Genomic DNA, 15,092 nt, shown 5'->3' on the forward strand with positions numbered 1-15,092 from the left:
CACCAGGGAAGTCCAACAGTGTCATCTTTAAACTCAAAATTATACTTAATGATTTAGATGGGGACATACATATTATATTGGCTTCAGACAGTGGTGTGACACCTTTCATTGACTCAGCCCTATCAAAAAAGGCAAACCACTGAAGGGGGCAGCAGCTGTAAAAGTCAGTCACAAAAAGGGACCATAAATGAACTGCTGAGCAGAAGAGTCATGAGGCAGGAAGAAGAGGTGAGTAGCAGTAAGAAAACTCCAGATCTTAAAATCCCCAAAGAGAGTTACTTTGATTATAAGTGGTAATCGAGAGTCATTTTATTTCTAAAAAGAGGAGCAACTAATAAGATACTTTAGGGTCACAGTAATACCTTTTTTCCTGCAGGTTGCTTATCTGGAATAAAGTGTATAATACTAAATAGAAAACCAGAAAGTGGTAAGACAAATACTTGTATAAGCAAAAATAGACATCAAACTGGTTCTTGCACTTGCCTTAAGCCTGCATTTTCAATCTGTCTTTTACTGTTAGAGACTACTTAAATAACAAAGAGAACAAGATCTAGAGGCAGACAGACCTGGGTTTGCTACTTATGAGCTATGCAACCCCTGGAAAATTGACTTCACCACCTTGTGCCTCCTAGTTTTCACCTGTAAAATAGGAACAACAATAGAATCTAGTCTATGGAGAAGCTGGATGATTAAATCAAATCATGTCATTTAAGAAATGTGCCTAACATTCAGCAAGTGCTCAATAAATGTTAGCTATTTTTATTTTTACTACCATCCCGAGCATTCTAATATAAGTGTGGTTATTCTGTCAACAGCAAAACCAAAAGAAAGGACTTAACGAGGAACAGACAATAGGATCAATGTTATAAGCCAAAACCAATCTATTGACTTTGTGGCTACTTCTGGGATCCACTTAGAACAGAGAAGAAATGGATTATTCATGTATGCCATTATTACAGAAATTTAAAATAGTATCTGATATTCAGGACATGTTTTTATATTCACCAAACTACAAGCTCCAGCATCATGCAGCTCCTAGGGGAAATTCTACATGAGAAAAAGGCTACGTTCTAAAGAGCATTTTTGCACAACATTGTAAATCAACTATACTCCAATAAAAATTTTTTAAAAATAATAATAATAAAAATAGAGGGTTTTTGTATGGAAGGTATATTTTCAAATACATCCATCCAAAATATTTGAAATTAAAATCAGTGTTACTGCTTACAAGAAGCAAGATGTTATAGTGAGTCATTAATAATAACGTAATAATAATGGATGTGAACTCTGGAATAGCACGTAGTTACATCCTGGTGCTTCTATTTACCGTGTGTTTTGGGGGCAGGGTCAAGTACTTAAACTCTGAGCCTATTTTCTCTTCTGTAAATAGAATACTATCCACCAAAAAGAACTAGATGTAACATTGTATGGAACTTAGTGAGCGCTTTAAAAAGGGTAGCCTGTAAACTTTTGTCACATGGCAAGTTCACTTTTTTGGAAGAATGGGTCCATTTCCCATTGATGCTGGATGAATGAGGTGTTTCCCATTCATGCTGGGGATGAATGAGTGTGCTTCTGAAACAAAAGAACAATTATATATTCAAAGAAGTTATCATCTGGAAGGACCAAAGATGAAGTCTAACCTCCTCATTTCACCAAGGAGGAAACTGAGGCCCAGAGGAATAAAGGGGCAAACCAGTGAAGCCTGGCTGCCAGCCTTATAGATATTAGTAGAAGGAAGTATCAGCCCAGGAGAACTCCTAGCTTCTTAATCTTTGTGGCGCATGACAATCCTCCGTTATCAATATGTGAATAGTGGCCTCCTCTTATGTTCCCGTGCTCTCTAAACAATACTCAGGGAATGATGTTCATTAGTTTAGCAACACTCAGTACTATTTCACGTGCTCATGCAACTTTTTTTTGCTATAAAAGGTTCCGACACTTAGGAATTCCATATTCACTCCTGAAGCTATTTTATAAAAGCTGCCTGCAATCCTATCAGACAAGAGCTGCAAAGGACAACCACGGGCTTAATTCATTCCAGTTCTCAGGACTCCATCACTTTGTACAGAAAAGGAACCCAGGACAGGGCAAGAACTTGTAACCAACATAAACCATATGACACGCCACCCTTCATCCACTTTACTGTTTACTGAAGAACAGAAACAAATAAATTAAGAATAGAACAGAGGAAGGAAAGCACTGTATGTCTTCTCAGGGGACCAATTAGCAAAGACACATCCCTGGGATTTAAACAACTTTCTCACAAGAATGGAAAATCCTGAACAGGGTTACTAAGGTTAAAAACAGGAACTACAAAAAACACAGTATAATTTTGTGTCACTCAAGTTGTGGCCTCAAAGGTCTATTGAAAAGAACAAGAATATTTTTTAAGTAAAAGAGAGTCATAGACTTCTATAACCTGAAAATAATCTAAAAGTTATGCAATAAAACCTATCATTTCACAGATGAACAAACTATGATGTTAAACTACTTGCCCAAGATCACATAATCAGTGGTGTCAGAGCCAAAAAGACCCCCTGTGTCACCTGCCTTCCAACTCAACTGTCCTTTTTGAGAACCAAGCTACCTCTATTGCAAACTCACTCTCCTTTTCAATGTATATAGGCTACAAGATACAATATACTTAAATCCTGTGTCAGAAAGCTTTAGAACTCAACCCTTTTATAGGAATTGTTTTAAATGTCGATATGACTCCTTGTAGATGTCATTTAATCCAAATGTATTAAAATCTAAAAAACCTACTGTCTTCCATCTCTTTACTCCTACTGACTCCCCTAAAAGCCACAAAGAGAAATTAGTGAAGAAATTTTGAAATTGGTGGAGAAATTAACATGGTACTAATTCTCTTAATATCAGCAATAGTCAGAAATAACTTCATTCTCCATATACCAACTGTATTTCTATGGCAAATCCTTTCGGAAAGGGACATGAGTAGCACAGAGAATACCTTAATTCTTCCAGAGTAAAAAGAATGGTAATTTGGTTTATTCAAGCCTGCTTACAATTTTGTTTCGTTTTCTGGTTAAAGATCATGTTCCTGAGCCTACACAATGAATAAAAAGAGAAGTGCTATTCTATTGCTCAATGTAACTTCTTTTATTAAGTTGGGTTCACCCCCCCCCACTTCAAAAAGGCAGAAAGATTTATTCTTCAAATCTGCACAAATCTTGACCCTTATTTGAGCTATAATGTACCTAACTGGCTTTACCATAAATGAAATTAAAAGGTAATCGTGAGAAATACACACACACACACACACACAAATACATGTAAAACTGGGAAAATCTGAAAAAGAGAGGTGTATTGTATCAATATCCTGGTTGTGATATTGTACTTTAGTTTTGCAAAATGTCACCATTGGGAGAAACTGGGTAAAGGGTACGTGGGCTGTCTCTGTATTATTTCTTAAAACTGCATGTGAATCAACAAATACCTCAATTAAAATTTCAATTAAAAAAGTAAACCCTGAAGCCCTGATGAATGTAAGTTACTTTCAGATGGTTCAGTAAAAAAATTGTGTGTGTGTGTATATGTGTGTACGTACCGACAGTGGAGGGGAGAAGAGAAGAAGAAAAATGATAAAACGAATGGGGTAAGTATTTACAATAAGTGTTTCTGTGTAAAGAGTATACAGCTGTTTTTGTGTTATCTTTGCAACTTCTCTGTAGGTTTAAAACTATTTCTAAATAAAGTTAAATACACACATACACATTTACACTGAAGGATATCAGTGTTCATCTGATGACACTTTCATCACTACTGAGTATTATTGCTTTAATCATTGCCAGTTTGGTAGAAGAAATAATGTCTCATTTGGATTTCCTTTGTTCAGATTGTCATATTCAAGTCATTTGTATAGTTTTCCATTATAAATACTTTTCTTTCTAGTGATTTGTGATTTTTTAACCAATTCAATACTAAATATGTTAAGCATTGGTCATATCTGCTATAAATGTTTTCAATACAGCAATATTAAAGTTTTCCTTAAGGCATTCCAAATAATTTCATCCTGAGTAATGCTCACAAAGGAAAGTAAGATGACACTCAAGTAGCACACTCAAGTTTTATTGGCATTTTTAGTTACGATTGAAATGTCCTTTAAATGTTATCGCCCCAGTCACTCAGTGTGCTTCTTAATGTCATCCAATGTAGGTAATGTAATAATGTCATCCCATTAGAAATGAAGTGGAAAGATGTAGTTTTTGCCCAAGCATGCCACACACACTGAACAAAGTCTTTTCCTATTTAGTCTAAAGTCTAAATAGTTTCAAGAAAGTTTTGATCATCCCATCAGACATGTAAACTCTTGTAAGACATGGGCAGTCAGAAAAATGGTCAGGTTTAAGGAAGTGGTTGTCAGTTTATTTTTAATATATAAACTGATTCTCTTTCAAATCGTTATTTCCAGAAATCAGAGTGACGTGTCTAGTTGGGCAGTAAAGCTACAAGCTTCTAATATTTCCCATAAGCCAAGAGACAATAGCCTCATTCACCATTCACACTGGAAAAGCACAATGTCATGTAATTTATATAAGCCATAAATGGAACAGTAGCTTCATGCAGCTTGAGACCAATTAATGCAAGTCTTGCTAAATCTATTAAATTTCTTAGGGTATGAAAAATATGCAGTCACTACAACTCCAAAGTATATTTATAAAGTCTGTAATTCCAGAACTTGAGTGTAACAATATATACTCTATCCACAGGAGTAGGCAGAAAATATACTTAAATAATTTGTGTATTTGAATCCATCAAAATTAAAATTTAAAAGATAGATAATATAGTTTATGTTTCCCTTTTTAACGCTTTTCAACAAGATAGTAGGAATATTTACCTTGGAAAGGTTGGTATTACTTCCATATACTCTAACATACTAATATCTAAAAAGAATCAGATAATCTTAAACCATTCCATATGAATTATAAACAGCAAAATGGAAAAAAGAAACAGTTATAATCTGGCAAGAAATGGAAAAACTTTCTGTCAAAATAGCTCAATAAAGAAACTCAAATCAGGGTATTAAACTCCACAATTTTATGTGATTAAATATTCATGCTTTTACTATATAATGACATAAGATTTTTTTAATCATATAGAATTCAAATGGACTATATAACTTAATTTCATAGTCAGAAAATTTTTACATCACTTGATGATCAGTTTCACACCTTTTATTTTAAAACCTGGTATTCATATTTTCTTCATGTGTAACGTAGTTTTTTCCCCATAAGATTTAAATCACCTAGGAAAGCTGAAAGGAAGCTAGACAAATATCTGCTGTTAAAAACCTTACTATATTTTCAGAAAAAAACTGAAGTTTAAAACAAACTCACATTCATTCAAAATGTGTTGCCTGTATATGAGAACAAGTCTTATATGAGACTGTTGGCTGTATCCCAAAATAAATTCTTTCAGGTTATACCTTGCTAATTCCACTGGGTAAATGAAACTTTAAAGCTCACAGGTGTGGAATTACTTCACATGCAGTTTTATAAAAATAAGTGGTTCCTTTCTAATTATACTGCTCACCACCAGGAACAGAGCTGCCAAGTGCTAGGCTTCTGGGCACTAACACTTTTTCCTATTTTGAAAATGTGTGCTGGAGGGAGGGAGGCAGACGGTGCAAGGAATGGACAAAGGCCTGAGGGGCTTGTCTCTTCCCGGGTATTACATTGAAAGAGGAAATTTAAGTGGAAATAAATAAGGCTCCAGAAGTTGGGGGAGGGAGGGCGAATATCAATTTCTAGAAACTCTTGTATATTAGTGGAAGGGAGTAAAATGTCTGTCGGGGTGTCTGCCCAACATTAAACAAAACAACAGAGGGAAAATTATATATTACAAGAAAAGGTAACTTCTGAGTTGGCCACAAAAATAAGCTTGGTCCTTCAGAGAACAACCTTCCTTTTCCCATTCTGGAAGGCTAGGGGGTGCTCGGTGGCCCTTCCGCAGGGTCGCTCTGAGGCACCTCACCACTTGGATGACAATTCCAGAGGCAAAACCCATTACGTTTCTCTAAGCGTTTCATCGCCCTATACTCCCCACTTCAACTTCTGTACAAGACCCTTCACAGATCCTATCACGTTCAATGGCATCTTCTTTAATTACTTTTTAATCTACAAAGTACACCGTGAACCTTTTCTGCGCGCTTTTTTTTAAAAAAAAAAAAAACCATTCAAATAACCCAAAGATCCAAGAATAACTTCTACAGTCAAGGGTGGCAATGTGTAAAGTCAACATTTTCTCGGCATACTAGTACCTTCCAAGCTCCCAGGTGCTTGCTGATCCAGGAGAGCGGCTTCTTGGCAGGGCGAGGCCCCTGGACGGAGCAGCCGCGCCGGTGACTCCTTGTTTCATTTGAATCCAAAACCTTTTCCCCATTCTTGAAGCCCTGCCTTTTTTATTATGCTTTACGCCGCCCAAACGTGAGGTTTACCTCTCGCTGGAAAAAAGCCAGCGGCACACACATGTCACAGCTCCGTCCGGCGGCAGCAGCTCGCCCCTCAGTGCCTCGAGGGGCCGAGTGAAGACAAACCGGTTTATTCCGTCAATGCGGTTGAAGTCCTTACAAAGCCCTTGGGGTGGGGCGGGGGGAGGCACAGGTAAAGGTGTGAAGGAATCCTGAGCTTAAAGGGGGGACTTACATGTCGGCATCACTGCGCTGAGGTCCCCAGGGGCCGCGCGGTCATGCTCCACCACCTTCCCCGGCTCTGCTGCTCCGAGTTCCCCGGTGGCGCCGCCCTGGCGCCTGGGCCGAGCGCGGCGGCCGAAGCCTTCTTCACGCTCTTTCTGGAGAGGTCATCGGGGCTTCCCGACAGCCGCTCCTAGCCGGCGCTCGGGGTGGCGCAAGGTGGACGGCCGGCTCCGCGGAGTTCAAGTGCGGATCGCGGCGGGCGGGGCGGCAGGTTCCTCCTTACAGAGAAGTTGGAGGAAAGTTAGGGCGAGAACGTTGAAGCTTAGCGGCTGGGTCTGCCTTCGAGCTGGTGCTGGGTGCTCGGGGTACCCCGGGCGCTCCCAGGGCGGTGGGCGGGTGGGTGAAGGGGTCCGTTTCCGTAGGTCCTCGGCCCCGCTGGCGCGCGGCGGCACGTGCTCACCCCCTTTGTGGCTCTCGTTTTCCCCCCCTCCCCCCCCGCGGGCTCGGGCTGTTCCCGGGGCCGGTCCACCCGGCCCGCGCTTCCGGCGCCGAGGCTCTGCCCGGGCAGCGGGCTCAGGTGCTGCTGCCCTGGCGGCGCGCGGCGTCTGGCCGGGCCCGGCGCGGCCCTGGGGCGGTCCCAGCCTCGGTGCTCGGCGGCGGGGACCGTCCCGTGGGCGCAGCCGCCCCACCCAGGATCCCGCCCCGGGGCAGGAGGGAGAAGTGTCGCTGCGGGTTGGGAGAGGCGCTCCCCCCGACGGGCAGCGAGGGGCAAGCTGCGGGGGCCGGAGGGAGTGGGAGACTGGCTCCAGGCCCGGCGCGGCTGCCAGCCGGGGGAGGGGGCGGGGCAGACCCGGAGGTCACGCGAAAGCCGGGCGCCCTGAATCCGGGAGACCCTCCTCGCGAGAAATGAGCAGCTCGGAACGCCCGCGGGGGGGGTGGGCACCTCCTCCTTGCTCGCCGGGGTGCCGCGCCGCCAGCCCACCTGGGCCCGCGCGGGACCCCTCCGCCAGGTTCCCGGGCCACTGCCTTGCTTTTCTTTTACTTTTTAGTCGCTTTTTTTTTTTTTTTCTTCTCCTTCCTTTTCTTACATCTCTCTCCCCCCTCTCCCTTCTTTTGTTCTTTTTCTTTCTAATAATCAGAGTGAAGTGAGAACCATCTGTCTTCACAGCACACTCAGCACCCCCATACCATCACCACATCTCTTGGTCTCTGCTAGGGTAGAGGGGGTGAGAGTCCCTCAGCCCCCCTTCTCCAACCAAGGACGAAGACCAGCCTTAAGAGGGGGCTGAGCAGGCGGCAGTCGCCACATACCTATGCTTACCACCGCGCCCGCCACAGAAATACAACCACTATCTTCTCCCACTGATTTGTTGACACGTGTAGTTCCATCCTTTTGCCTTAGAATTTCGCCTTCTGTTGAAATACATCTAAATACCCCAAGGAGTGGAAACACTTTAAAGCTTTGCCATTGCCCTTGGTTTGGGTTGTTCAAATCGCTTCTGGAAAGAAGCATTTGTGCTGTGGTATGAGGTGGAAACAGCCTGAGAAATCTGAAAGTGGGTGCAGAGGGATTCAGTGAAAGCCAAAACTTGGCAGGACTAGTGACAAACTGCTTGCTTCACAATTTGGCCTGGGACCCTCCTCCTTCAACCCTCTCCTGCTGCTTCACTGGGACTCCGGGATAGGACTAGGTAAGTCATGCTTCCTTTTAAAATCTGCACCACTTTAAAAAAAAAAAAAAAAAAAAGAAGGGATATTAATGTGGGGCTGAGTAGATATTCCCGTAACATTCAGCAGGATTGATTTGCAAATGCAAATCCAGTTACTCAGTAGGGAAAGTCCGCTGCCTGGCCTCCAGTGCTCCTATAGAGTAGCTGCCTGGCAAAGGGATCTGGGCACACCTCCTTGGAAATGAGAAGAGAAAAACAAGGACTCAAACTCTCAAAGACATTCCCTTCCCCTTCGGAATTGCCAGTTAATCCATGAAAATGCTGGAGGCAAAACCGAATGCCAGTGCTGTATACACGTCCAGAGCCAGAGCAGCCCGGCTTGAACTGTGAACATGCACACACATGCATCCACACACAGGCCACACACAGAAGTGCCAAAAAATGTACATAGCATTGATTGGCTATTGATAGAGAACAGTTGGGGTGGAAAAAAAGAAGTAGAGTAGGACTTGAACACAGACAGCTACCTGCACAAAGGACGCTGGAACACTGCCACAAAATCCAGAGGCCTGAAAATCCAGGGTGTGTTCTTCTTGTGACTTTTATCAATATTTATTCTGATGACTAAACCGTATGATTGATAGAGACATTGAACTGTAGCACTTAAGGGAAACTAAAGTTCTAGTGTCTAGTCCTCTCATACTACAGACAGGGAAATGAGACTCAGAGATGTGAGAGCTGTACAAACGAGCTGGAAGTGACTGGGAACTAGGACCCAGGTCTACAGATTGAAGTGACCAGAGGCTAGGACCCAGGTCTTGCAATTCAAATCAGTCTCTATTATACCAGACCGTCTCAAGGGAAATTAAGTTCCACTCATAGAATATTATTAAAGCGAAAAACATTTATTATTCCACAGTTCTCAGGTTCAGGAATCTGAGCACAGCTGAGTACGCTGTCTCTCATGAGACTGCAATGAAGGCGTTGGCTAAGGCTGTGGTCTTACCTGAAGGCTCAACTGGGGAAGGATCTGCTTCCCAGCTCACACATGTAGTTGTTCCACTCATAGAATTTTAAAGCTAAAAGAAACCAGGAAACACAAGGGCAAAGAAAGAAATATAAATAACTGAATTTATCAGAGTTCTCCAGAGAAACATAAACAACAGGATGTGTATATGTATATAGAGAGGTTTAAGAAATTGGCTCACATGACTATGAGGTGCCAGTCCAAAATCTACAGGGTAGGCCAGCAGGCTGGAGGCTCAGGAAAGAGTTTCAGTCACGCCCAAAGGCAGTCTGCTGGCAGAATTCCTTCTTGGAGGAGGTCAGTCTTTGTTCTATTCAGGCCTTCAACTGATGGGATGAGGCCCACCCACATTATGGAGAGTAATATGCTTTACTCAAAGTCCAGTGATTTCAATGTTAATCTCATCTGAAAAACACCTTCACAGAGACATTCAGAATAATGTTTGACCAAATATCTGAACACTAAGGCCCAGCCAAGTGGACAGATAAAATTAGCCATCGTGGTAGCGGAAACAAATGTACATACATCTAAAAGATAGGAGTAGTATACTTAATGTGCTATTATATGTTAAATATTCATAAATTTATGTACTAATATTGCTATACAATTACATGAATCATAGCTAAAGTATTTCAAGAAGCCAGTGCTTGTGACTGGTCAGTACATTAGTAAAATCTGTGTATTTTGATACTTCTGTCCTTAAACTAAGGATTTGTGCATTTTCTTCAAAAGGGGAATGGAGTGTGTAGAGGCGAGTACATGGTCTTTTAATGCAACAACCTGGGTTTAAAACTTGGTCCTGTAGTTTACTGGCACTATAAACTCTGGCAGTTTACTATGTAAACTACGTAAGGCTAATCTGTAATTACACTTACAGTGTTTAAATCATGAGACCATCAGGCAGACTCAGTGAACTAATGGTACAGAGCACGCAGCATATTTCCTGGAATTTCATAATATCGGTGGCCTCTGCCTGCCCCACGTATCATCCTAAAATGGAAAGTGCCAGGCCACATTCCTCTGCATACAGGAATCCTCTGACAGAATTCCAGACATAATGAATACTGAACATCTGTTTGAATCCTTAGCACTGAAGAACACTCAACTAAGAGAAACTTCCTCTTTCTGTTGATTGAATCAAACATTCATGCCATCAACTTCCATTCAGAACAAGGACATGCTATCTTCCACAAAAAGCCTTTCAAATCTCTGAAGACAGCTATCATCTCTCCCCTCAGCCTTCCCTTATTCACTTTTCACAGCCCTAGTTATTTTAACCATTCAATGCCTGACTTCTCACTACCTGTGTGATTCACCCTTCCCTACGGACACATGAGTCATTATCAGCCCTCTTGACAATGTACTCAAAGTGGATTCCATACCTCCCCCGTAATAAGAGTGGGATCCTTACCTTTCCTGAACTAAAGATTACTCCTGTGTAAATAAAAGTTAATATTGACCTTTTGAACAGCCATATAAGATATTTATAGTTGGAGTAGGAGTAGCTTTTATTATATTGATCTTCTACTGTGTGCCAAGGAGTGTATAAATTTAATTCTAACAAATCAAAGTTGTTCAAGGCATTACCTTAATCTGTAAATAATTCAACCCAATTTTTGTTTTAATCTCTCCTTCTGCCTTAATCAATCGGATTCCTCCCCTTTCACGAGGCTTGTTATTTTCTTCGGCTGGGGAGGTGGGGCAGGGTGTGGGGTGCAGCATAAAAGCAGTCCTTGACTTATCTGTGTCAGCAGGTACCAAGCTGTCTGCTTATCGGTTCACACAGGTTATCGGTGAGGGTCCTCCAGGTTCATGGCTCTTTCTTGACTCCCTGATGGGCCATAACTGTCCATCAAGGAGCCCTTCTCTCTCTGGGACCTTGACTCCTCTCTGGGTCTCTAACTGGGAGGCAGGGTGCAGGAAACCACTTAACTCCCTGCTCTCAGTACCGCCCCCCACCATCTCTCTTCCTTCCCTCCAACTTGGGAAGGGAGAGATAGTTTCTCTTTCTCTGCTGTGTCTCAACATTTTGTCTGTACCTCAACTCCCCTCCGTTCTCTTGGTGCTTAAGGTTATGAAAAACATGGGAATTCCCGGACGGTCCAGTGGTTAGGACTCTGCACTTTCACTGCCGAGGGCACAGGTTCAATCCCTGATGAGGGAACTGGGATTGAACCTGCATTCAAAAAGTTATGAAAAACAAATGCAGACATCCTGAATGCCTTCTATTTTCTCCTCTGCCCCACCATTTCCAGAAGCTATGAGCATACACCCGCTAGAAGATTGAAAAGGGAGCAGGAGAAGGGGAAATAAGCAGAGGAAGAAAGGAAAACAAAAAGTTAATCTCACAAAAATATCATGCCTCCCCCAATTCAGTTTCTTCACAAATGATTATTATTCCTATTTAAAGACAAAATGTCTTTAAATAGGAATTAAAGTTCAAAATGGTTATGCAAGTGACCCAAGATCATGCAACGAACAAGGGGAGGGGGAGCCCATACCAAGATCTGAGTGACTGCTTTGCCCTCATGGCCTCTCCTGAGTGTTGGCCCAAGTGTTTTCACAGGAGCTGTCACCAAGTCAGAAAGCCCATCCTGCCTAATGCACTAATCTGAATCCATGGTCTGGTTGCTGAGTACATCTTATCCTGTTGAATTCAATCCAGTGTATCAGTTTGAAGAAATTGATTCCTTCATTAATCTTGTTAACAATCTTTTCCAAGTTTTTGCTACATGCAAATTTAATAATTATGTTTCCTATATTTGGAAGATTTACATAGAGGTTCTAGTATACAGTCTGGTCAGAAGAAATGCATGGAAAAAGATATATAGGGAAATGCAAGCATATAGGTGTTTCTGCTATTGCATTACCCAGTTTTCAGAAGCACTCCAAAGCTCGCTTTCACTAGGTGGGTGGGTATTCATTAATGTTTCTGAGAATCCAGTTGTATATATATAATACATTGCTGTTGTAAACTTCACAGTTTCAAAAACTGGGAAACACTCCTGAATTATATAAGAAAATCAAATATGGGAAGAAATGCCATAATGAGAGCTATATTCATCCAGGTAATTATTAATTGCCCTTTTCATTCATTCATTCATTTGGTAAAAATATTAATCACCTACTATATGGCAAGTATTGTTCTAGACACTGTCATGACAGCCGTGAACAAAAATAAAGTTTCTGCGTTTGTCAAGCTCATATTCCACTTGTAGTGGGAGGGGAAGTAGATAGTAAAGTAATAAAAAAATAGAGAGAAAGAGATAAAGAATATAGATGGTGATAAGTTCCATGAAAAAATAAAGCAGGAAGAGATTAAAGAAGATAGGGATGTCAGGTGTTATTTTCTACAGAGTAGTCATGGAAAGCCTCTCTGGTAAAATGTCATTGTAGAAGAGACTTGACTGAAGTGGAGAATAGAGTCAGGCAGTTGTAGAAAGGAAGAGTCTCCCAAACAAGAAGAACAAGCAAGTGCAAATGCTCAGTGGCAGTATGGACTTGTCCTGCGTACCAGAGCAAGGAGAACCGAGAGGCTGAACTTGAGGGAAAAAAATGGAATGTGGTCTGAGAGACAGCAAAAGGCCAAATTTTATGCATAGTGGGCAAGAAAACAAGCTTTGGATTTTATTGTAAGATAAGTAGTCATTGTAGTAATTTTGACTAGAAAAGAGCACAGTCTGGGGCTTCCCTGGTGGTGCAGTGGTTAAGAATCCACCTGCCAATGCAGGGGACACGGGTTTGAGCCCTGGTCCGGGAAGATCCCATGTGCCGCGGAGCAACTAAGCCCATGAGCCACAACTACTGAGCCCACGTGCCACAACTACTGAGCCCCCATACCTAGAGCCCGTGCTCCACAACAAAAGAAAGCCACCGCAATGAGAAGCCTGTGCACCACCGCAACAAGAGAAAGCCCGCATGCAGCAACGAAGATCCAACACAGCCAAAAATAAATAAATTTTAAAAAATAAATTAAGAAAAAAGAAAGAAAAGAACACAGTCTGACGTATGCATAAAATAGACTCTAGGGAGTTCATAAGCATGAGCAGAAGACTATTTAGTAGGCTGCACAATCAAAAAAAAAAAGAGATAATGATGGTTTGAACTGTGGAGGTAGAGATGGAAGTGGTGAGAAGTGGTTGGACTTGGGATAGTTTGAAGGAGTTTTGCTGATAAACCGGATACGGAGTATGAGATAAAGCAGAGACAAGGTATACTCTGGGTTTTTCACATATACAGCTGAGTAAATGGAGTGGCTAATAACAGGGTTGGAGAAGAATGAGAGAAAAGCACGTTTTGGGGGGAAAAATCAAGAGTTCAATTTTGGACATGGTTAGTCTGAGATGTCTATTAGACCTTCTAACACATGCAACTACCACACTGCCTGGAATATATTAGGTGCTCAATGAAAGTTAATTAATTAATTAAGCAAGCAAGCATTGCATTCTAAGGTTTTACCTGAGATCAATGGCAAGCTTCTTTAGCAATTGTTTGTAGAATAAAATTTCATAGAGGAGTTGGAAGTTTAGTTAAGTCTTGAAGAATGGGTTAGAGTGACAGCAAAAGAGGCAAAGAGTGAGAATTTGAAGCAGGAGAACTATTTTTAACAATGTAGGGAATCCCTGGTGATCCAGTGGTTAGGACTTGGTGCTTTCACCCCTGGGGGCCCAGGTTCAATCCCTGCTCAGGGAACTAAGATCTTGCAAGCCACCTAGCGCAGCCAAAACAACAACAACAACAATGTAGGAAAAGGTGATAAATATCTGAGGGTAAGTGGGCAAACAGTCTGGCTGCATTTGTCAATTCTAGGAAAATAAAGGCTAATTTCTGGTAGACTGTGGAAGGCTTGAAAAGTCAGGCTAAAGAGTTTGTCTCATTTTTAACTGTCTTCTGTTTTTATGTATCTTGTTGGCAAGGGAGTCACATGATGAAAGCAGCGTTTGTGGAGAGCTAATCAGAATGGACTGCAGCAGAGAAGATTTATGCAAGAAGACGGCAGTAACACCAGATGAGAGAATGAATACTGTGCAAACAATGGAAATAGAAACAAAGTAATGGGTTCAAGAGCCTTATGAAGTAATGAAGACTTGATTCTTATCTAGTCCAAACCCACATAAAAGTTATCTAACCTCTTGATGCTTGACATCATGCAGACAAAGTATGGTTGGCTGCATTCTTGTTAATTTATACAATTACACATGATCCTTCGCTATTTGTACACGATACAGGTCTGGGAGTCATTAGGGCTGTTTATCAGTGTGGTGCTTCACCTTCTCTGCACACGGTAGGAGTACTCCATTCTTTCCCTTGGATGTTAGGCATGATAATGTGACTTGCTTTGGAAAGTAGGATGTGAGTATACATGACGTGTATCATTTTGGGACAGAAGTTTTTAAAATATAGAGTGCAATTTGTCACTGTCTCTTCCTTTGACACAGCAACTGGCATCAGCCTGGATTCCAGAATGAGGCTGATGTGGAACGGGTTCAGCCAACCACAGGGGAAATATAGTGTAAGTGACAAATAAGCTTTTGTTCCTATAAGCCACTAAGATTTGGGGTTATTTGTTACTAAGGTAAAATCTAGCTGATGCTGACTGATATAACAACTATTGTCTAACGAATCGATAAAACAATATACGGTCAAATGTCAAAGATATTTAAATAATGGAAAGGGACCTATTTTATGTGGGGAGTCTTACCTTTCCATTTCAAATGTATTAAACAGCAGATGTATCACT

At 41.7% G+C, this 15,092-nt stretch overlaps 1 protein-coding gene and 1 long non-coding RNA gene across 11 annotated transcripts in view; one reads left to right on the plus strand and one right to left on the minus strand.

The window, feature by feature from the left end:
* ADGRG6 (adhesion G protein-coupled receptor G6) overlaps positions 1–7,200 on the minus strand; it is a 134,843-nt gene extending 127,643 nt beyond the window's left edge. For 2 of the 10 annotated variants that reach the window (XM_082474452.1, XM_082474455.1), the window contains exon 1: positions 6,281–7,153. In XM_082474452.1, coding sequence (XP_082330578.1) covers positions 6,281–6,402 — 122 coding nt within the window. In that variant the 5' untranslated portion in view covers positions 6,403–7,153. Of the gene's footprint in view, positions 1–6,280 lie in introns of all 10 variants that reach the window. The other 8 variants (XM_082474459.1, XM_082474451.1, XM_082474449.1 and 5 more) reach the window with 8 other exon arrangements.
* LOC309667006 overlaps positions 1–15,092 on the plus strand; it is a 1,642,277-nt gene that overhangs the window by 68,179 nt on the left and 1,559,006 nt on the right. The window lies entirely within an intron of this gene.

This window comes from Balaenoptera physalus (genome assembly GCF_965194825.1).
Source record: "Balaenoptera physalus genome assembly, chromosome: 9".
Lineage (NCBI taxonomy): Eukaryota > Metazoa > Chordata > Mammalia > Artiodactyla > Balaenopteridae > Balaenoptera > Balaenoptera physalus.